Source organism: Myotis lucifugus, unplaced genomic scaffold (assembly GCF_000147115.1).
Source record: "Myotis lucifugus unplaced genomic scaffold, Myoluc2.0 scaffold_31, whole genome shotgun sequence".
Lineage (NCBI taxonomy): Eukaryota > Metazoa > Chordata > Mammalia > Chiroptera > Vespertilionidae > Myotis > Myotis lucifugus.
Genome location: NW_005871079.1, coordinates 5436616 through 5460374, shown reverse-complemented (window position 1 = coordinate 5460374; position 23759 = coordinate 5436616). Strand labels below are relative to the sequence as shown.

At 40.4% G+C, this 23759-nt stretch overlaps 1 protein-coding gene across 1 annotated transcript in view; it reads right to left on the bottom strand.

Moving 5' to 3' along the window:
- Positions 1-970: 970 nt before the first annotated feature.
- Positions 971-23759, bottom strand: part of FOXB2 (forkhead box B2) — a 23924-nt gene continuing 1135 nt past the window's right edge. Inside the window, 1 exon segment of the mRNA XM_023752330.1 lies at positions 971-1089. Coding sequence (XP_023608098.1) covers positions 971-1089 — 119 coding nt within the window.

Genomic DNA, 23759 nt, shown 5'->3' with positions numbered 1-23759 from the left:
TCTCTCTCATCAATATTTCTATCTCTCTCCCTTCCTCTCTCTCTCTAAAAAATCAATAAAAATTTTTTTAAATTGTTAAATAAATAAATAATGTAGATGTCATTAAAAAGGGGGGGGGAAGGATGGGGGAAATTCTTCTTCAATAAAAAATGCTAAATTGATACACCAAATGCAATGCATACAATTGTCTTAATACTAGTTTTAAAAATCAGCCATAAAACACAATTTTGGGACAAATGAGGAAATTTGCATTTGGACTGGGTCTTATATGATATTAGGGAAATATTATTAAGTTCCTTAAATGTGTTAATGGTATATGACTACATAAGAGAATATTCTTATTTTTAGAAGATGTACACTGCAGTTTTCAGTAGTGAAGGGTCATGATAAATAAATAGATATATTCAAATATGCCAACACATGTTAACATCTAAGTAGTAGGGTTATGGGTGTTGAATCTGGATGATGGGTGTATGGCTATCCATTGTACTATTTTTAAATATTTCCATCTTCTCTGTTTGTTTTCATATTATGCAGTTGAGAAAGAAAAAGGTCAAGTTTTGAGAATCAGCACACAAGGCATATACAACATATATGCCTTGCAGAGGCCCCACGTGGAAACTCCATGTCAGGGAACTGCCTCCACTGAGCCTTGGAGAGGAGGCCTGAGATCTGGAAAGTGATGGATCTTCATCCCCACAAGAGAGATAGGATTCAGTGACTAAGTTTTAATTCTAGGCCCCCAAGTGAAAGTTTCAGAAAGGGACCTTTGCTAATTGTAAGTTAATCAGCTCTCCAGTGGTGAGAAGGCCCCTTCTTTCTGCACCCCCGCTTCCCACTCCTCAGTGTTTATGCCTCAGGCAAGAATGAGACATTTTATAGAACACAGAGAGGCTCTCAGAGAAGATGATATGGTTACTTAGGTGGTAGTGATGAATAGAGCACTGCATAATTATGGTCTGTAAAATTTTCAAAGATGATTAATACTTTTTCCTCTATGGGGAGGAGTGGTTGGTGGAATAGCAGTTAAGAGGGTAGGCGGTGGAGTTAAACTGCCAGGTTCAACACTGGACTCCACCACTTTAGTCACTGTGTGAAACGGAAATTAGAGAAGCCATACATGCAAATGAAAATAATGATAGCACCCATCTCAGTGGTGGGAGAACGAAGAATGATAAATAATGCATGCCACATTATTAGCACAGAACCTAGCAAAGGGTAAGTCCCCAAATGTTAACAATAATTATTATAATTATTTTTCACTGAAGAAAAGTGAATACTTATGAACAAATTGAAAGGAACAAGACTCCTATTGGGTCTTTAGAATATCCATAGTCAGGAAGTAAATTTTGGACCCTTAGTAATTTAGATCAAGTTTATTGTGAATTTAACTATTTACATGAGGTCCTGAGAATTCTTTCAGCACAGACCTGGCACTATCTATCCATCTCCAGCAACCTGAGGAAAGTTGAGGTCAGGATATCCTGGAGAGAAGACCCACAACACCGTCTATCATCACTATGCAACAGTGATGCCCTGTATCACTAGCTTGGTGTCTACAAAGCAAGCAGTTAACCCCTCTTAGTGGGAGCTGCTGCTATTTTAGCACTCTTTCCCAGCAGGTGTCAAAATGTAAAACCACCATTAAATTAGCTGATGGTTGTTGGAAAACAAATACTTTCCTAAAAACTTTTTTTTTCATTTCTTGAGACCCTATGTCAAATACTTTGTGGTTCCTAGCAGTTGAGATGGCATTTTGTGTTATAATTTCACTTATTATGCACCAAACACTTAAAGACACCAATTTAACTTCCAATTTTCTTTAACATTGTGGGGAAGGTTGTGCATGTGGGGCTGGGGCAGCGGTTATATGGGAACTCTCTGTACTTCCCACTCACTTTTGTTGTGAACCTACAACTGCTCCAAAAAAGTCTATTAATGTTTTAAAAAATAGTGTTTAAATCTTTGCTTTGCCACTTACTAGTTGTGCAACATTAACTCATAACTTCTCTAGACCTCCGTTTCCTCAAAGGGCATGAACATCCATCTCAAAGGGTTGATATAATTTAAAAACTTGATAATTCAGATAAAGTGCTTAATAATATAGAGCTCGGCACACAGTCAGCACTTAAGAAACATTAGCAGTTATTGTTGTTGATGATGATGATAGTGATGATGATAGCGATGATGATGATTTCTTTTGTCTTTCAAAGTATGGTGCTTTTGCTGAACAAGGAAGCAGGGGTGTAATGTTTAGAATTTGTCTGACACCCTTCCCCCAGATGGAACAGACCTGAGCTGGAGATGAATGTGATCTCTCTCACTGGTTTGGAGAACTGGTATGTACCTTGAAAAATTCCTTCCACATGAAATATTAATGTTGTGGGGGTTTTTTTTTCCTTCAGAAAGCGACTCTGCCTCAAGGCTTCAGGTGTTTCTTCTGTTCAGGTTAGCAGGTATTTTCAAAACTTTAGTGGGTTTAAAACTCAGATGAATTTTTAAAAAGCATGCTGGTTTTTTACATTGCCTTAAAACTTGTTACTTTGTTCTCTGCCTTGTGAACTACAGTCTGGGGTAAAAGCAACGAAACTTGTATCACTTCAAAACTTCACAGTGAACAAGAACGCGTTGGATTACAAATGACCCTAGTTGCCTTTTAACGTCTAGATTCGTTAATTTCTTTGAGGTGCAAAATTTGAATTAAAAAAAAAACAAGAACAAGAAGATTAAGTGAACAAAATAATGAGGAATTACAAGAACCCAGCTGAAGGCATCAGTTGCCCAGGTGCTTTTATTTGTCTGGTGCAATTTGTTCTGTGTGTCACACAAAAATGTGGCTTTTAGTTCCAAATGACAAGTGTAATGGAGTGCTTTGTGAAAACCAACTGCATTATCGATGGCATTTTATGATAGCATTTCACTGACGACTCTTAGCTATCAAATTTAGACATTTTATACTAGGAGAAAAAATAGCAAAGCTTTTAAAAACATATATTTAGGGGAGGAGGTAGCTCTGAACTTGATGGAGTTTCTGACACTATCCCCATTTAGGCCAACTCTAGGGGTTGAGCCGATTAGAACTTGGTAGGATTGATTTTAAGGACATAGAAAATATGTTCTTGTTCTGGTAGATCCTGCCAAGCCTCAGGTAGTCTAGAAACCCTCTCTGGAGAGCAAGTTGAGCTTCAATCATTGCACTATTTTAGGAGATTTTCTCATGCACAGTCCTTGGTACATATTAGGGACGCAACAGATATTGGCTGAATTGAAATCTAAATTTGTAATGATTATCTTCCTAGCAGAACTGCGGTACCTAAAAACATTATGACTTAATGTGTAATGATCAGAAGTATAGCCTACATCACCAAGTGGTATAAATAAATTTCTAATGACTCTCTACTACCTCTCACTAAACAGAGCTCTGTGTTGTTTTCTCTACTCTTCCTCCCTTCTTGCTAATTCTTCCCTTGCTTTCAAGGTGACCAGTGACACACGTAGGAATTGCATTGTTGGCGGATAAGTCTCATCATCAGAAAGATTGCTGAGCCTTTGGTCATGAGATAATGGAGTTGGGGAGGTGAAGCCCATCTAAAGTGATTTCAGAAGCCAAGGAAGCTGATATTTTATCCATTGATTATGCTTGATGTGGCATGCAATTAAAAAGTTAAATTTTATAATTTAGGTAGCATAAGAAAATAAACTTAATAATTTATCAATCGACAATCAATATTAGTGGATTCTTGCTATAAACAAGATCATGTACCAAGCCCCCTGAAGGCTACAAAAATAAATAAGACAAGGGGCAATGACCTAATCAGATTTGCTGTGTAATAAGATCCTTTGAGCTGGGTTGCAGGAAAAAATTTTCTGGCTGGGAGAGAAAAGGCATTAATAGGATATTAACTGTGGCTTCCACAAGAAAGAATATTTCTTTCTCTTTCACTTAAAAGTTTACCTGTGGCAAAAAGTCCAGGAGAAGCTTCCTTTTATCTTGTGGCTCCTACATCCCCTACTGTGCTGTTCACCTGCAAGTTTGAATCTGACTCACCACTGTCTCATTATAGTCCAGAGTGCATATAGGGGAAAGAAGACGAGCATCTCTGTGGTTTTTTAAAAATATATATATTTTTATTGATTTCAGAGAGGAAGGAAGAAGGAAAGAGTGATAGAAACATCAATGATGGGAGAGAATCATTGACAAGCTGCCTCCTGCATGCCCCACACTGGGGATTGAGCCTGTAACCCAAGCATGTGCCCTGACCAGGAATCGAACTGTGACCTCCTGGTTCATAGGTCCATGCTCAACTATGGATCATGAACCATGCTGGCTGGGTAGCATCTCTGTTTTAAAAAATGTGGTTAAGAAGGTGCACCCTTCACTTCCATTCTCAAGCTATTGACCAGAACCTACTTGATCAGGTGACATTGTGGTTTGGCTATATGGAGCTGCCTGGGAGGTTGGGAACTATAGTTTCTAGCTGGGAGGCATGGTGCTCAATTCTATTACCAAAAGGAAGAAGGGAATGTGGCTATTGGGTGTAATTAACCATCTCTACTATAGAAAACAAGACTGAAGGCAAAGAGATCAATTAAGAGACTTAAAGCAATAATAGTGGTCTGAACTAAAATAGTGTCCATGATAATAGGGATTCAGAGAGTATTTGGAAGAAAGAATTGACAGGACTTGGTAATTTATTAAATATGAAGGATAAGAGAGAAAAGATGTCAAACCCCAGAAGATGTGTATGTATTAACCACTCTGATGTTAGAGCTGCTTGTTAGTGCAGCATACCTTGGCTACTTTGACTAATGCAATTTCTATACTGAAGAGCTCGCTGGCTATACATAATTCAATTTGTTTCTGAATCTGTAAAAGCCATTTTGTTAGCCATATTCTTGACCTCAGAGTCAGAAGTTGTTTCTTGAGGTGCTATTGCTGTTTTTAACATCAATTAGATTCCTAGATCTAATTTTATTCTACTACATGATCTTAGGCAGTCACCTAATCTTTTTTCCCTAAAGGCTTATTAATTGCAAAAGCAAAACAGAACAACCTTGCTCTACTTTCAGTATATAATGAAGGGAATCTATAATAATAAAAATGTAACACGCTAATTAGACCAGACAGCCGAAAGACCTTCTGGACATCCTTCTGGACGTCCTTCTGGATGAAGCCGCAGTAGCAGGGCCGAGGCAAAGGTGGTTAGAGGTGATCAGGCAGGCAGGTGAGCAGTTAGGGGTGATCAGGCAGGCAGGCAGAGTGGTTAGGGGTGATCAGGCAGGCAGGCAGGCGAGTGGTTAGGAGCCAGTGGTCCCAGATTGCAAGAGGGATGTCTGACTGCCGGTTTAGGCCTGATCCCTGCATGATTGGGCCTAAACTGGCAGTTGGACATCCCCCCGGGGGGGGGGGTCCTGGATTACGAGAGGGTGCAGGCCGGGCTGAGGAACCCCCCACCCCCAGGCACAAATGTTGTGCACTGGGCCTCTGGTCACTAATAAAAGGATGTAAAGGTGCTTTGAATACAAAGGATATGAAGCTGCTGCTAGGTGCTTTGGTAATGGGGGCCACGGAAATGCAGAATATTGTTCCTTTCTCTTTTAAAGTTTTCAGTACTTTAATGAGAAAATTAGTAATTACTATATCCTGCCACTTGGGAAAGCGTCTGTTGGAGAGGTGGGTTTGAGATGAAGTCTGCATTGGTTCCTTAATTGAAAATTTTTAACAATGTTCTTAAGATAAAAGATAATATTTTGATTTCTAAGTCTTACACTAGAACATAAAGAAATAAATTCCCTTACAGTGACTTACAGAATAGATGTTTAGTGGATAAAAGATGGTAAAACCAAGCCATATGGTATTAAGGGCTCTTGGGATTTGGACAGATAGTTTGGAGCTACCTGTAAGATTTCAAAATTTATTTCTGGGTAAATCTAACCTCCCTAGGCCCACAGCAGCTACCTTGCGAATACCAGCTTGATATAGATCTGCCAGGTATCATCATTTGCTTCTCCCCAAATACTCTCCATTCATTTTCACTCTACTTCCTTCCCCCAGGAAGCTAATCTGTATGGATTACACAAACTGATTCCCTTACCTAATGTGTTTTTGTCGGGTTTGGTCAGTGGGAAGCCTTTGCCCGGTGATCAGAAGGAGAAAAATGAGGTCAGGTTTTTAGTCCTTGTCCTTGCTCTACAGAGTGGCCTCGGGCAGGCTATACCCCTTCCTCCAAGGTCACTGCTTCCCCTAAAGGTGGCTGCTCAACGAAACTGACTTCTCTGTGGTTCTGGTAACCACTTCCTTTCCTTCAGACCAAGGGGGTGGTACCAGCTCTGTTGCTACTAACCCCAGGTTGGTGTAGTATTCCTGAGGTTCCCCTAAACTTCACATAAATAGTCCCTTTATAAGTATACCCTCTTAATTACTCTAATTCAAATGTGTGGTATGTTTCCTACTGGACTTTCATTTAACGCCTGGGACATTTCTATGCATCCCCCAAAGCACAACACTCAACTTTCTGCTTTTGTTTATTTGCAAATGGGCAATGCCTTTTTCCCTATCATCTCCAAGCCACATGCAGAGATCCAGGATAAGAGTCAAAGATGGTGTAAACTAAGAGATGATGAAAAGGGTGGGTACCAAGATATAGGTTTGGTTTTTGGAAGGGGAAAAGCATTAAGGTTGGGGTGGAATTTGATTATATGGTCAATGTATTCCTTGGGAATAAAAACAAAACATTTTCATGAGACCTAGTTCGATGCAGTACATAAAAATTCTCTTCCTCACTTTTTCCCCATAGAATTTTGTGAAGCAGTATAGATGTGGTTGAAGCATGAAGTTTAGCGTGATCTTTATAGTTAAATTCTGATTCTGCTACTTACAAGTTATATGACTTTGGCAAGTTATTTTAACTTCTCTGTATCAGTTTCCTTGTCTGTTAAACATAGCTAATACTATGATTTACTTTCTAAGTATTTGTGAAGCTTAAAGTAGTTGGTATAGGGAAGTGCTTAGAATAGTGCCCAATCCATAGTAAGTGATCTGTAAATGTTCACTATGACTATTTGAAACCAAAATAAATCTTAGAGTTTATTTAGACTAAATCATGAGACAAAAAAAATAAAGGAGTATAGACCAAATCACTTAGCCAACATCACATAACAATGATTAATTTCAGGTTTGTTCACCGATTTATTTGTGCAATAAATATTTACCTCAGCAGTATAACTGGGACAACAAAAGTTCCAGTTATTTGGCCAAGTCCATAAAAATGGAGTCAGAGTGGGAACTAAACAAACAGTAATAACAACAACACAACCACAAAACAAAGCCCTTGATCCCATCTGTTCAGTTGTTTCTTCCCTCATCGTGCTACCTACACATGCTGCTGCCTAGCTGTCAGAATGCCCACCTTGGATTTTAATCAGTTTCCTGTCTAGCAGCCTTTGTAAAATCCACCCACATCATATGGGTACAACGTTTGATGCTTAGATCTTGGTTTTTGGCTGATATGCAAAAATGAAAAAGAGCAAGAAATTCCCCCAGAGACTCCACAGCTGTGCATGTGAAAGAACACAAATCTCTCCAACTAATACCTAGAAAAAAAACCACACCAAAAAACCTCAGAGTAATTTATGCTCTATGATTTCCCCCTGGATCTGCATTTTCTGAAAGTCTCAGATGGTACATTTTGCGTGTGTGTGCTAATTTCATCCTCCCTGGTCAAACCATCTACTTCTGGGAATGTAGAAGTCCTGCTGGTTGGGGAATTGTCTCTGTCACTGGGGAGGGCAGCATTTCAGTAAATCCTTATTTAACTGTGAAGACAGCTGTAAACCCTTTAAATTCATAAGTGAAATTAATCGCAGAATTCTGTAGGGTGGGTTTGATGCTACCCAAAGATTCCCCAAGTGAAAAGCTAATCCTTAAGTTTCAAAGTAGCAAATCTACATGCTCCAGTCAGGATGGATGATTCCATTCCCCTGACTGCCAGGGAGAAGTGTTGGATGAGATTTAATCAAATAATAAAACAAAACAAAATCTGTTTATTATCTAAGGCTGGGTCAACATAGGACATGATGAAGTGCACAACTGAAGTAATTTTCCAGGGAATTTGTGTTTGAGGATAAAAAGTCTTTAAAAATTTTTTTTATTTAAAATTTACAGTCAATAATTTTAAAAAGTTGTCCAGCTTTCAGTAGGAAAGTCGATATATATTTCATGATCCTGGCTGGAAGTCAAAAGTCTTGGTGTCTGTTCCCAGTGCTAGAATTGTCTGCTGGTGTTTTCGGGCAAATCACTCATTCTCCTTGTGCCTAAGGTTTTCTGCTATTGGAAATTATGTATAATCTATGTGTGATCTGCTTTTAACACACATACTACTAATTTCTTTACATAGTGGGGAGTTCGAGATTATTAACATTCAATTTGAGTTATAAAAAATATAATTTGTATTTTAGCAACATAACTATTGAGATAAATGAGTACACCATCCCATGCTATTATTAGGAAGGATATTTAAAATTGGTGGGGGTTTTTTTGGGAGGGGGCAATATTTGGAATTCAAACACTTTCCCCATATGCTCAGTAATGACGACAATGAAAAATGGAGCTTTAAGTTAACTTTTAGATAAACAGATCTGTATTACTTGAGCATGTCATAAATTATCTTGAAAATAAAATATCTTCCTGCATAATTTTACAAAGTAAAACTTACTCTATGTTAAATGATTTGTAAGAGTCACCCAAATTCCTGATATTTATGTTTCGTATCAACACACACACACACACACACACACACACACACACACACACATACCCTTTAAATGTAGAAATGTTGCTGAAACCGGTTTGGCTCAGTGGATAGAGCGTCGGCCTGCGGACTGAAGGGTCCCAGGTTCGATTCCGGTCAAGGGCATGTACCTTGGTCGCGGGCATATCCCCAGTAGGAGATGTGCAGGAGGCAGCTGATCGATGTTTCTCTCTCATCGATGTTTCTAACTCTCTATCTCTCTCCCTTCCTCACTGTGAAAAATCAATAAAATATATTTTGAAAAAAATGTAGAAATGTGAAGATCTACATGTATTATAACTAGTATAAGTCTCTACCTTTTCATTGAAGTAAGGACCACTTTGCCTTTCCTTTCTGTTTCTTTGCACTCAACACATAGGGGCGGATCCAAGGTTCTCAAATATCTGGAGATTGCTGAGATCAATTTTCCCTCTCCCCCAACTTCCTGCCCCTTCCTACCCCCTTCATGTCTCTTAAGGGAAGAGATTCTAAATGTTGGAAGGATCTAACTCTATCAAGCCATCCTTACCTCAAAAGTCAAATGAAGATTTCTCTTGTAATGGATTTTCATTTTTCTAATAAGGCTAATTCTCTCCTTTTCTTTAAGTAAATTCAAATTTTCTTTATTTACTGTCTGATTGTATCTGCAATGACACATCATCACAAAAAATTAAATGGATAGTTGGCTATAAAGCTCTGAATCTTGGCTTTGGTATGAATCATGATGTGATAAACATATAGCTATCTAATGTAGAAAGTCAGGAATCTCAATTATGTTTAACTATAGTAATAGAGTGTAATGACTTCAGGGTTCTTTTTAGAAGCTGTATCTATATCATCTTCTAAAAACTGCAAGATAAAAGTTTCTAATTCCTAGATTTTAATCTTATTTAACACAAGGAGCAAACTAGTAGTGAGTCAAGTGTTTCGTTTTTATCTTTAAGAGCAAAGAGTGTTCAATATACTAAAAAGAATAGTAAGTGGATAAGCAAGTAATCAGTTCTGCTTCTTCTAGTGAGATGCTCTGAAAAAAATTGAGCCTATAAATTTCATTGTGCAGCTTAGAAAATTATAAACAATTTAGTTACAGTGGTTCTCAACCTTCCTAATGCCGCAACCCTTTAATACAGTTCCTTATGTTGTGGTGACCCCCAACCATAAAATTATTTTCGTTGCTATCACAAAAACAATATGTAATTATATATGTGTTTTCCGATGGTCTTAGGCGACCCCTGTGAAAGGGTCGTTCGACCCCCAAAGGGGTCTCAACCCACAGGTTGAGAACCGCTGATTTAGTAGGTCCTTACCTATCTGAGTTTCTGTCTACCTCTGTCTAGGATCATCTCTGTAAAATGTGTTCAGAAGCTGCATATTATACCATGTAATATATATCTCAAGAATCTCATCGCTTAGTACTTGAATTCAATGTTTATTATAGTATATGTGCTATAGACTCCATGGCGCAACCTTATATCAGATCAAGGCCAAAAGGTCTTCCATTTCCATGCCCACAGAAGTTTTATGTGCCTCTTCAATATCTTTAGTGAGTCTAAAAGAGCATAATCAACCCTTTCCTACACACAGGATACTAACTATTCACAGCATCTCCTTGTCAAGGCCATTACCACCCCATTTCTCATCACCACTGTCTCCATCCCTAGTATTTGTCGCACATTTAGTTTACAAACAGCCTTTATTCTCATGACCTCTCAAGAATGAGAAGTATTGACCTTGGGAGCTGGATGTAACATTTGGGCACTTCATCTAGCAAAGATTTTGTGGAGAAATCTGGCCCCCATTATTGTCCCTCCTGCACACCTCCCAACAAACTGTTTTATTTAAGGTGTGCTTGATAAATATTTTCAGAACTAAGGTTTGTAAATAAGGAACCTACATTTCAGCATTTCAGAGAAGTTCTGTTTTCTCAGTATCAGACAGGCAGAATTGCAGACATTAGAATTCAGATCTCTCCATTATACAAAGGACCTTTAAAAAAGGCTCCATGGTGTCTTAGTTCAATAAAAGTTAGGGAGAGGATCAAAAGGCAATGATTCATCAAAAAGTACATATTCATTGGCCTTATCTTACCACATGTGAAGAACAGAGAAAAAAGAAATGAAAATTGATGATGCACCAGCTTTAAAAAAATCAACATCATAATATTGTCACTGGATGTTGACCATTTGTTGTGGAAAAGAAGAAGGGATTTAGCAATGTCACTGTAGGTCCTTTGTACTTTCTTTGTTCATTATTTTTTTTCTCAGTGGGAAGCACAAGTAAGATTTCCTCTCTTTTGTAAAACCAAAGGCAACTTCCCTTTCTAGACTTTTCGTTTTCCTCACCAGAAGTTAATACACAGCTAACTCATCTCAGGTTGATACATATGTAAATTAACATAATTGTTTCTATTTGTAAAGGAAAACCTGTTGTCAATAAAATGTGGCAAGTGCTCTTTTAAAAGTCTTCAATCACTCAGAGCAAATGTGTTTAAATCGCTGAGGATCAACAACCCATCTTGCTTTCTGTGGAGACTCAATTCTGTATCCAAGGAACACCTGGGTCATTGGGGAGCTATTCATCAGTTGGAAAAACAGGGGATGAAATTTAGGTCATTACATAGAATGCTCCCTTGTCCTCATAAAGATCGTAATTCAGATTGATTCAGCTTGAGGAGGTCCCACGATTCCAGATAAAAGAAAACTAATGTTCATTGGACTGCTACCTCAACAACCCAATGTGGTAGACACTGTTTGTTTTAAGATGAGAAAACAAATAGAAATGCTCAGAAACGTAGTGACGCACTGTGACAATGATGTTAAGAGCTGGGACTTGAGTCCCATTGCCTTGAGTTCCAATGCAGACACAATCATTAACTAGCTGTGTGACCTTGGAAAGAAAGTTGACTCTCATCCTAAATTTCTTTATCTGGTAAAATGAAGATGGGATTTGGGACTAGAATTGACTATATTCAATTTTTTTTTGAGGATTAATGTTAGACTAACCATAATCAATTATTACCATTAAAGTGCTTGCGTAGTAAATTTCAGAGATGGAGTTCAAAGCTTAACCCTTTCTAATTGCACCATATAGCCTTTTGGATGATATTCACAATGGTCAGTATTTCCCATAGTGAGATGTCTAGGATTAGAACTTTAAAATGATTATTCTGGTCAATTTAAATCTGTGGAGAGAGTTGCCTACCTTCAGTTGGGGCACCTGTTATGTCTTAAATTGAATGCTGTCAATGGTTGCAAGAATCTGGGATGGAGGCCATCAGTCCCACATAATTTCATGTTCCAGAACAAGGGATAAGTACAAAGAGAGACAAATGGTGTCAGACAAGAAAGAATCATCTACTTGTCTGTTTAGAAATCAGCTCTGAAGGACCAGCTAAGGGCAATTCTGTTATACACACACACACACACACACACACACTTATTGAGTACATACTGTGTAGAAAACACCATGCAGTAAGGCACATGAAGATTTCCTTAAAGGTAAAGTCCATCCTACTCTACAGTTCATTTCCGCAGGAGAGCCAGTGACACACCCAGTCCAAATCAAAGCACCCTGTGCCATGGATATGCCAACATGCACCAAGAATGAGGAAAATAGAGATTAATAACAATAGAGGAGAGTGGAGAAAAAATGATAAAACTTCTTAGAAAATATTGTGTTCCTATACTCTATTAGGCACTCTGTAAGTTGGTTTTAAGTTGGGTTTTGAAGGAAAGACAAAATTCAATTGTTGGGGACAGAAAGAATCCAATGAGAGAGGAGAAAGAAGTATGCCTGGGGTGCTGAGAGCTGTTGTGATTTATATGGCACATAGTTCCTTATGATCTTGGGTGAATCCACATTTTCATGTGAATTTTCAACTACAGTCCGTTTCAAGGTTTACCATCTTGCCGTGATATATTCTAAAATTTCATTCTAAATGATGTTCACATTTTTTTTCCATTTTTCTTTTAATGTGATTTTAATATTTTTAAAACCAGGAAAAAGTTATTTTTAAGTAAATACCATATAATACCAAAATTAATTTTAAAGCCAGGAAATGGTTTCTATAAATATGATTTAAAAATCATCACATACCTTTGAAAAGTTGTAAGAAATATTGCCTGAATCTAGTTTTTAAAATATTGTCCAAAACAATTTCCTCTTTTCAGCTGGCCTCCTATACTGAATTATATTAATTTAAGTGGGTCTTTTTTTAAAAAAAAATCTGTCTCCAATTACTAAGAAATATCTTTCAGTTGGTTTTTGAATATATGAAATTCAATTTTGATTGTCAACATACCTGTTTTTATTTATTGGTTAAGTTAAACCTAAATAGGTAGGTATTATTTGTCCAGCTTTACAGATGTGGAAACTAAGAAACAGAGAAGTCAAGAGACTTTTCAAAGCAATTTAACACTGTGGATAAGAGCTGGGATTGAGTTGGACTGCCCTGAGACCCAATCCTGGCTTCATCATAAACTAGCTAAATAACCTTGGAAAAGTAGCTGAGTCTTTGTCTCTCTTGAAGCCATTTAAGCTAACTTGGATTTAGTTATCTAAATTTTATTAAACTATTTAGGCAAACAGTCTATACATTTGAATATTTGTTAAATCAGGATGGAGGAATATATTAATCCAATTCTTCATTCTCTTCAACAAATTTTTAGTAAGAAACTTAGCATGAGTCAGGTATTCTACTAGGCAGTGGAGTTACAAAGATGAAAATGATCGATATCTTTAGAAACTGAAAATGTTCCCACAAATATTACTATCAAGCCAGAAAAATAATAGGTAGTGGATCAACTCGATCTCCGACATCAAAATAAACATGGACTCCATAGTGCTCACATTTCTCTTGAACTCTTTCATTAGCTATTTGGCTTGTCAAGAACTTGAATACTCTGTCAGAACTATTTAGAAATATATATTTCTGCTCTAATAGAAAACTGTACAAAAGTCTGTGAAATGTGTTTATTGCAACTTGCTATTGTTTTATGGGACATTGTTAAGGAGGTTAAGGGAAACCAGTATCCCTCCAGTGAGAAGCTCTGGCTTTGGCTCCACTTACTGGCTGCCTAGTCTTGGGCAAGTTCCTTGAACAGCCTATGACTCAGTTCTCTGGCCTGTAAAATGAGGGCAATAGAAGCACCTAAATTAAAGAGCTGTTGTGAGGTTACATATGATTTAGGATGTAAAGCATTTAGCTCATAGAAGCTGGATTAAAAAGCTCAATGAATACTAGCTTTTATTATTGTAAGTAGTTTTAAATTTTCATTGTCCTCATAGCACATCTATAAGTAGAATTATCAAATTGAGAAATTTCAAAAAACACATTTTTTGTTTTTTATTTACTTGATTAGTTGGTTTGCTCCCAATGGTTTTTGTTTGTTTGACTACTTTGCTCTCTAGTCTCTTACCTTCCTAGGGAGAACTGGGTTATTTTTGTTTCTAGTGGTGAAACAATATGGTCTACAGGAGCCTCACCCTGAGGAATTAGCTCCTGGACTGGGCCTGTCACACTGGGAATGAAGAACCTATCTGCAAACCATGCAACTTTTCAAAAACAGGTTGCAATGAAGTCATGCAGAGAAAACACAGATCACAGATCACAGAACACGTTTTAAAAAGAGTATTTGTATTATTTGCTAAAGTAAATACATTTTAATGCTTTTCCTGATTGAAAACTATTAGCATATCTATGTCTATTGTATTATAAATTTGAACCTTACATCCTCTCTATACTCCTCTTGTCAGAAGAGACAATCTTCTGCTCAGACTGTTGGGTCCCTGAGGGCAGATGTATCAAAGTCCAGTCAGGAAACAGAAACTATCCTAGTTATTTTTACAGACAGAATTTAATATAATAAATTGGTATCTAGGTGTAAAGATGTTATTAACTGAAAGGGTAGAATGAGAACTCTAAGGTATCACATATGTAGCAACTGCACAAAGCAGTTACTACCCCTAGGGTGGAGAGTATAAAAGGAAGAATTTGGAATCATTAACACTTAGAAACTTAGAAGTGATCTCCTTGGAACTATACCTCAGGATGCCTGCAGGCACCTGCTAACTGGTGCTGGGGCTCAAAGATAGGCTGGTTCTTCAAGTGTTAGAAAAACTTCTAAAGGGAGTCAGCTGTGGATAGAGAAAGACACTGCCCTGCCGAGTGAAGAAGTTTTGCCTGCATGATACTTCCAGGAATCAAAAGCAGAAAGGAAGCCCCACTGGGAACAAAGAGGAAGGAGAAATTCCCTTCTTCTCTTCCACTCTTGCTAACTCCCACTAGAGCCCCAGATTACCAGGACCCAATACACAGCCAGCGGGCAAAGCAAAAATGTGGTTTGCAAAGTCCCAGCACCAGGACCTCAGAGCTGAGAAGAGAAGAGTAGATTTAGAGATGAGAGACGTTAGCATAATAATTGGTGCAGTAGCAAACGTGTCTTCTTGTCAGCACCTGGTATAGTCCCTGCAATATGGTATTGAATAAATGCTTGTGGAATGGATATGTGTGTATTGTTAGATTAAAATATGTGGTTTTAATAGCTAACATCGTAGAGTTCTTATAAAAAGAGCTGTCTTCATTTAGGAAAATAACTTGATAGACCACTTTCATTGTAGAAGATAGGTACCAATGTTAAAGTCTGGAAAGAGTAGAGAAATAAAGTAAAGTGCCTTTTGTGGGGTTCAGAATGAGCAACCCCAAGATGTGCCTCAGTGGTAGGCAGATTATTTTGAGCTAAAGGCAAGTTTAGCTGCAGACTCAAGAGAAACTGAGCCCCCCCTCCCCTTTAACTACCTAGAAGAACTTGAATTAGGGGCTTTGCCCATAATGAGAGATTATCAGACATAACTTCTTTTGACCTATTTATAGGGCAGAGCAAATGTCTATTTACTACTAAACATAAATTCTTCTTATCACCTTGCAATCACCATTTGAACTCAGGTGCATTACCTCATCCCTAGCTCAGGATGTGTTTATACCTCATTCCCCCCTTTCTGTCTCTGAGCCTCTTGTGCATGTGGGGTCTCTGACTCTCTCATGTAGGCAGGATTCCCATACAGATGTAGGTATTAAATTTGGTTATTTTCACTTGCCAATCTGTCTCATGTCTATTTGATTATTAGATCAGCCAGAGGACCTTGAGGGTAGAGGAAAATTTGCACCTTCCCCACACTTTCATAGGCGTTAGTAGAAATTGGGGTGAAGTAAGGTGAGGAGCAAAGTAAGTACTTGGAGAGCACAGGGGAGACCACATACTGGTAGTCAAAGAAGAGAGTCAAGTCCAAGCAAACTGTCAGACGGCTATAGTAGTTGGCAAAAGGTAACCAGTTGGGAGATGATAGGACGTTTAGAAGTAGAAATGATAAATATTTGAATTTACATTTATGGCCATGACTCTAATGTAAGGTAAAATCAAAATTTCAAGGCATTGGCATGTGCTACTCGTGCCGGTTTACATCTGGAATATTTACAAATAAAGGGGCAGTATGCTTTGGACAGTGAGATGATCCATAAATTAAACCAGGTCTCTGGGAGCTAGAGTTTTAAGTTAGAGGTAACTGGGAGCAATGAAACTTTTACAACTTCTTTGTCACCAATTAAAAATCCCCGGAGTGAGTAGGGTGTGAGTCTGCACAGCACATGGTGAGTTTACAGAAACTTTCATGAACAAAGATCAGAGAGGATCCTAGCTTGTATCCTGGTAACATTTGTTTTGTGTCACCATTTAATGTCTCAGCCCTGAAAAACTAAATATTTCATAAATATTTGGCTGAATGGCTTTATTTTTTAATCAAAGTGCGAGTTCACTAAGATGATGCCTTGTTTGAATATCCATGTGATTCCGTCCTCCAAGTTATAGATCTGAGCTGGGTGCATATAAACACAGAATGAAGCCTATGTCCCCGGAATAAAATAGTAGATACAAAAATCCCTCAATATAATGAGGAAAACATCACATAAAAGCATAGTATGCAAACAATAGCACCATGTTAAAGAAGGAAGTGAACAGATCCTTAAACCCATTGGTTAAAATGTTTTTGTGATGGGGTTGGCTTATGAGGAAAGTTGAGGATGGATAGGAGAGTAAACTGATTTCTAGGTTCACTTTTCACTAATTTGTTCTTCAAGTGACTCCCCGCCTCTGTTGCTTCATTGATAAAATCAGAAGGTATGTGATTTATGATGTGGAATGCCTCAATTCTGGAGGCATATTGAATGGAGTGTTTTGTTTGTTTTCTTTTTTAGTAGTGACAATAGTTTCACTTCAGAAAAACATAGCTATTTCTCTTTTCAGTAGAAGTGCCTCCAAAATTAGCAGTATAGAGAGAATGTGTTTGTGCCACAAAAGCAGGGTGATACTTCTATTACGCTTGAAAGTTTCAAGTTTTTTAAAAATATACTTTTATTTATTTCAGAAAAGGAGGGAGAGGGAGAGGGAGGTGGAAACATCAATAATGAGAGAGAATCATCGATTAGCTGCCTCCTGCATGCCCCACACTGGGGATTGAGCCAGCAACCGGGCATGTGCCCTGACTGGGAATTGAACCCTGACCTCCTGGTTCATAGGTTGACGCTCAACCACTGAGCCATACTAGTCTGGCTCTTCTTGTACATCTTCAATGTACACAATGGAGTTGAGATTATTCCCTCAATAGAATTTCACAAACATTTTCTATATGAGTAAAATTTTATAAGCATTATTTGTAATGGCTGCTTGATATTCCATATTCTGCAAATAGCATGATTTATTTAAACATTGCCCTATGGGGATATAGGTTAATCACTATAAAACATGTTACAACAAAGTTAATGCTATAAAATCCCCACCTAGGATGAATTCTTTTTTTTAAATAAATCTTTATTGTTCAGATTATTACATAGGATGAATTCTTAGGCAGACTAAAGCTTTATCTGTTTAGGCAATAAATGAGGTTGCCAGTTCGTAGTACAATGTCCAGTCCTCTTCAGCTAAGGAACATTTTTTTTAAGAGAAGAGGAATATTGTTTCTAAGGCACAATTACTTTGGGTAAGTAAGTGGTGTTATAGGTGTAGTCACATGCATTGAAAGAATTGATCTAGTTTCCTGAGAGAAAATCGAAGCAATATTAGAATTAGTTTTTTTCCTTTGTCAGTATTAGAGGCATACATCTGCCTCTTTCTCTCTCTTTTCTTCCCAATATTCTAACTTTCTTCCTCACTTTCTAACTTATTTTCTTCCTTTCCTCTCTCCTTGTTTCCCTCCCCACATCTTTCCTTCTTCCTCTTTCTCATCTGCGTGTTTCAGTGTTATGGATTCTTTCTGGAATGAATCTAGTTCAGTTGGGCCTGGTTGACAATTCTCCAGCTCCCTTCTTACTAAGCATCTATCCATAGTAACAATAAAAACACGCTGTCCATGAAGGTGCTGACAGGACTGGAACTGGCTCAGATGGGAAAGCATATCCAAATGCACTTCTTAAATGACGCTGCAATAATGAGAACTGTGACTTACAAGCAAAGCTCGGTGCCTTGTGCACACAAAAGACCTGTTCCTTGTGGCAGGAAAGAACTAATTGGATCAAATTAAACATAACCAAAATATTTTCTTAACAATATTCTTTTAAAGACATTTTCATGAGTCACTCAGTTATTTTTTTTGAATTTTTGATAATTTTATAAAATCCTTTTTAATATGGCATTCTCAGCATGGTTCTTCAGTTTAAAGAAGTGTTACTGTCATAATACAACTGTAATTCTCAGATGCTTTATTTTCTGCTTAATGATATATGTGCATATCATGTGACTGAGTGTAGATCATATGAATATATTACAGTTTAAAACTCAGAATTTAAATTTCACGGACCATACTAAAATTCAATAAAGCAACATTTGAATGCAAGGGGGAAACAGCAACATGTGGCTTGAATTTTCCTTAAAATACACAGGGGATAGTTAAGGGGGAAAGTGCTTGGGACAGAGTAGGTCTGGAGTTTTGCCAAACTCATACCATTCAAACAATGGTTTAAGACTGAATTCAAATCCCAAGCAGATCTCTTCACTCTCCCCCAAAGGGTATAAGGTAGCATTTCAGCTTTGAAAGATGAAGTTAATGAAAATACTTTCAATGAGCAGAATGAGAATGCTGGACATGAAGAAACTGTTTTGCCCTCTGCAATTCAAGGACTTCCTACCTCCATTTGGATCCTCACTCTGCCTTTTCACCTACAAAGAGATGATCACTGGCTTTTGAAACCATTTTTTAAAAAAATTTCCCAGTTTCAATACAAACTCTACCCTGCCCCCACTCCCCCATACAGAATCCCATGCACACAGTCTGATGAACACCAATACCATTTAAAACCCCCGCCACATCATCCAAATCCTGAGCATGCTTCCAAAATATCTGTGTGCACATTTCACAGTCAGGTACAGTGAAGCATGAAAATTGTTATCCAATGGAGGAGCCGAATCCCACCACAACTTATAATGATCTCTATAATTTTGTGCATATCAGAAGTGGCAATTTTGTTGGTGCATGGAATTTAAGGGGATTTAGTGGCTTTGGTGATCCATGTTTCTTCTCCTAAGGCATTCTGCTTCCACACTCTTCTGGAGTATGTCTATAGTAGTGCCAAGCAGGCAAATGTCACCTTTGAGTCCCAGGAGAGGTGTCGATCAGCCTTCCAAACACTGCAATGCAAAGATGCTTTGGAGTTCAGCGGTGCCACTTCCAGCTAACTGGCTCTGATTCCTATGGATGCAAACAGCCCTCCTCCCTGGCTGGACTGATGCCAGTCTACTTAAGGAGATAATTGACCACAAGCCAGCCTGACTGACAGGCTTCCTAAGTGCCAGATGCCAACTGTGCAGGCCCTGGCCTTTGCAGGAGGGCCTGTTCTCCTAGGGACCACAGCTAAAATAGCTCCGCCCTCCCTCTGCCTTTAGCTCTTGTCTCAGCTTCCCAAGGAAATATAATCAAATAGATTATTCCAAGTTCTTTTTCTTCTACTTTTCTTTTAAGGACATCTACACTAAAACCCTTCTCCCTTCTCCTGGCTCCTCCCCGTTTTCTTGGGGTTCTGTGCCTTCAGTGAAGTGGGATCCAGGCTAAGCAACTAGTAAATAGTTTTTTCTATCATCCTGGAAACCAGCAGCGTAATGCCATGGTATCGCCACCAGTACTTAGCATACCCTGAGTGATTTTATTAAGCTTGTGAACTGAGATGGTCATACATACATAAGTGTCTTTACTTCCATCTCCCTTAGGTCTAGAACTTAATTTCCCTCTACCTCCACCTGTAGCTAGAGAGAGAGTACCTGTGAGATCCTATGTGATCACATTCTCAGTTGAGAGGGTTACCAAAATATCACCATCAGTTTATTCTTATTAGCTTTAGCGGTTCTCTACATACTTAGATTATTACCAGAACTATACATGTTTAATGGTTCGATCCCTCTTTAAACATTTACAATATGTGCTGAATCTGGCTCAGGGTCTGTGAGTGAGTGTTTTTTGGCACGTGGATATGAAGATCTGATTCTGGTGAAGTAGTGAGCCGGGACCTGGCATCTCAGAGGTTTGTCCAGACTAATCCTGCCAACTCCCAGCTTGGCCATGGGTGCTTGTGGGAATGATACTCTTACAGTTAGACTGCAGACCCCATCTTAGTTGGGGGGAGGGGTCTTCAAGGCTTTAACTGAGACCTCTCTTGGGATCAGAGCTTTAACAGAAAGCCTCCCCCTACCCCGTGTTTATTTACATGAATCCCGTGCTCTCCAGTCTGAATGCCATGCTTAGAATGCCATGCTTAGCTTCCTTTGAGTACCGGGGTCTCCCCCTGGAAGAAAACTTGAGTGGAATTATTTCTAAGCTCATGTTGCCCTCTAGTCTCCTTTCTCTCCTCCCTTACAGTAAAAGCAAAACAACCATGTTTTCCTCACAGAGGTAGAAGGGGTGCCACGGGGGTGTGCGGGTGTGGGGCTGGGTGCTAAGAGGGTTCAGGGAAACAGCCAGGGTCAATTATTCATCCTTCTCTGAGGCGCGGCCCACAGGCTCCCTCCCTGGCGGTCACTTAGGCCAGACCCCCACCTCCAGTTACCCCCAAACATCACGTGGGGCCTCACCCCTTTCCCGTGGAACCATGGGCATCGCTATAAAGTTCACTGGCCCTTGCAGGCAGGTGCGGGGGAAGGAAGGGTGCTCTTTGGAAGAAACTCCTGGAATTCAGGACTCTCAGCCTCTAAACTATGGGTCCCTGCCCGGGGCTTCCAGGCACCAACTCACCCAGAGACAGACAAAGAAGCCAGATTCCCCAAGTCTCCCCAAGTCTGTGACCCCCATGTCAGCATCTCCCCTTTTTGTTTTTGTCTTTCAATAATATCAAATTAGTGTAGAGGAAAACCTAGCAGAGTCTCAAACTGACAGAATGGAGGCACTGGAATTGTCCGAGCCCAAGGAGGCCGTGGTCTGCACCAAGACGCGTTTCTCAGGCCTGGCCAGAACCTAGTCTCGCTGCAAGGGTGGTAGTAAATCAGGGATGCGTGGAAACCCTCCCCTCACCCTCCCAGTGTCATTACCGTGCACAAGTCTCGTTGGCCCTTTGCTTTCTTCTGAGGAAAGGTTAGAAGAGGCTTCCATGGGGCTGGCTGGGCCGAGGGAAGCTGGTTCAGGTTGGAGCCCTGTTCGTGGATGAAGGGCAGAGGCCTGGCGGCGACTCCCTGGCCCCAGCGGGGTCTTGAGTGGAATTATTTCTAAGCTCATGTTGCCCTCTAGTCTCCTCTCCACAGTAGCTGCAGCCTGCAGGGCCCGGTGGGGAGCCGTGGGCTTACCCGGGCCCCGGATCTGCCGCCCTGGGCCTCCAGCCGCCGCGGCCACAGCCCAGCTGGGCCAGGGCGCAGCCGGCGCCTGCGCGCAACAGGTCCCAGGCCTCGGTGGCGGGCCCAGGACCCTCGTTAAAAGTCGGCCGCCACTGCAGGGGCAGCGTCCCAGCGCCGACCTCCCGATCCCCGGACAGTCCCGCAGATTTAAGGGGGCGCCGCTGGGTACCCACCAAATGGGCTTGCCCTCAAGGACCTCAAAAAGGGAAAAGGGTTTTGGGTGGTGGTGATGGTGTATTGATGTGAACCTCGTGTAGGAACAACAAAATCACTGTTATCGTGTGTGTGTGTGTGTGTGTGTGTGTGTGTGTGTGTGTGTGTGTGGCTAACTCAGTTCTGGCCCCGAGGAGGACTTGAGCCTAGTTGGGAAACCGGCATGGTAAGCGAGAACCGGTAGCGGAGGAGATAAATGCGCCACTGATAAGGAGTAGTGGAGCAAGGGTGTCCCTGCTGGTGGCCGGCCTGTGAACTCACCCCTCTGCAGCTCTGATGTTAAGAATTAACGGGGGAGGAGAGGGTTTGCCAAGTTCCTCTGTCTGCGCAGGAGGCACTCCAACCGCGGCCTGGTTTCTGGAGAAGCGAAACACCATCACACTGACACGGGCACATCCAGAGAGAAGCTTTAATGGAGAACACCGCGTACAACACAGGCAGACATGAACTTGTCACAAAGTCACAACCCGAACGCGGCGCGGACACAAACCAGAGGTGACTGAGAGGCAAAGAGCTGCTGCCTCCTCCCTACCCGCCCCCCTTCGTTCCCAAAAGTTTGTTACAAGTAAAGTGCTATTTTACTGGGGCTCAAAAAGAGGGAAGGAGCAGCAGCGGCGAGCCAAGTTTCTTTCCCACGCACAAGGACAGCAGCGTGCAAAGGTGACCAGGTCGCGAGCGCCAGGAAACGCTCCCGTAAGCCCGAAGAGCAAAACTGCTGGGTGATGAGGCAGGTTTTTCTTGCACTGCTGAGTTAGGGGACAAAATCTCGTCGCGATGCAAGTAATTTTTTTTTCTCTTTAAAATCCCAATGGAACAGATCGTGAGAATTCACATTATTTGGGGGCTCCTTAATGATTTCATCCGATTGATACACAAACGAGTTGCAGGTAGAAAGTCGCCTTTTATTGTCTCTTTGGTTGTGTTTCTCGAACTTTACTTTTGGAATCCTGGGCTTTGCTCTGTAAGCCGCTGCTATTCTCTTTTGTGCAAACTAATTGCTTTCGCGGTTCCTCCTACCCTTCTCGACCCCCGGGTCAGAGCCAAGAAACGTAACTGTTTCCCAAGATCCTCCATGGTGTTCCCACTGCCCCCTAAAGCGGCTTTATTTATCATACCGTTTCCTGGCCCATTTCCCTGACCAGGAAAATAACGGCACCAAACGCTCCCCTGTCTTCCTTCTTAAATAAATCGAGATATCCTTCGTGAACAGCAGTTTCGTCTCGAACGCGCCAAGAGCGGCAGCTGCCCTGCAGGAGACCAGCGGAGAGCAACTCGGTGGCTGAGGTCTGTCTCAGCGTCACTCTCTGTTGCATTTCTCCCCGCGATGCTTAGACCCCACAGCTTCTGGTCCCGCAGAAATAAGAATCGAAATCCATTCCAATTCACCTGCTAAAGGAGGATTCTCCAAACGCCTTCATTTCCCTCCCCCCATAACTTATTGATTTATAATATTAATTACAATAGAAACTCTTACCTGAAAACTGGCTTTCATGAATCTGATTGTACAACATAGTATACACACTGACACCAGAAGTGTTACATTTACTCAGACCACATTCGGGTTTGTTCGTTTGTTTCAATATCTTTCCCGCCAAGGCTGGGGCTCAGCCCGGCCTGGCCAGGGCGCCCTCTCCCCCTCCCGCGGTCGGGGACCAGCGGTTCCTCTCTGTCTTCATTTCGTCTCTCTCCGCTCGCTGGGTGCCTTACGAGTGCACCAGCACCGAGTGCAGGGAGTTCGCATTGCCTCGGCCGAACTAGCGGCGGGGGTTCTAGCAGCCAGAGCTTCGGGGTAGTTGAGAGGAGGTCAAGCTTGGAAGATTCAGTAGAAAATGCAAGTTATGCTAGTAGGTGGTGGGTAAAAGATAGTGTTATTGCATGTCCGTTACATTTAGGATAC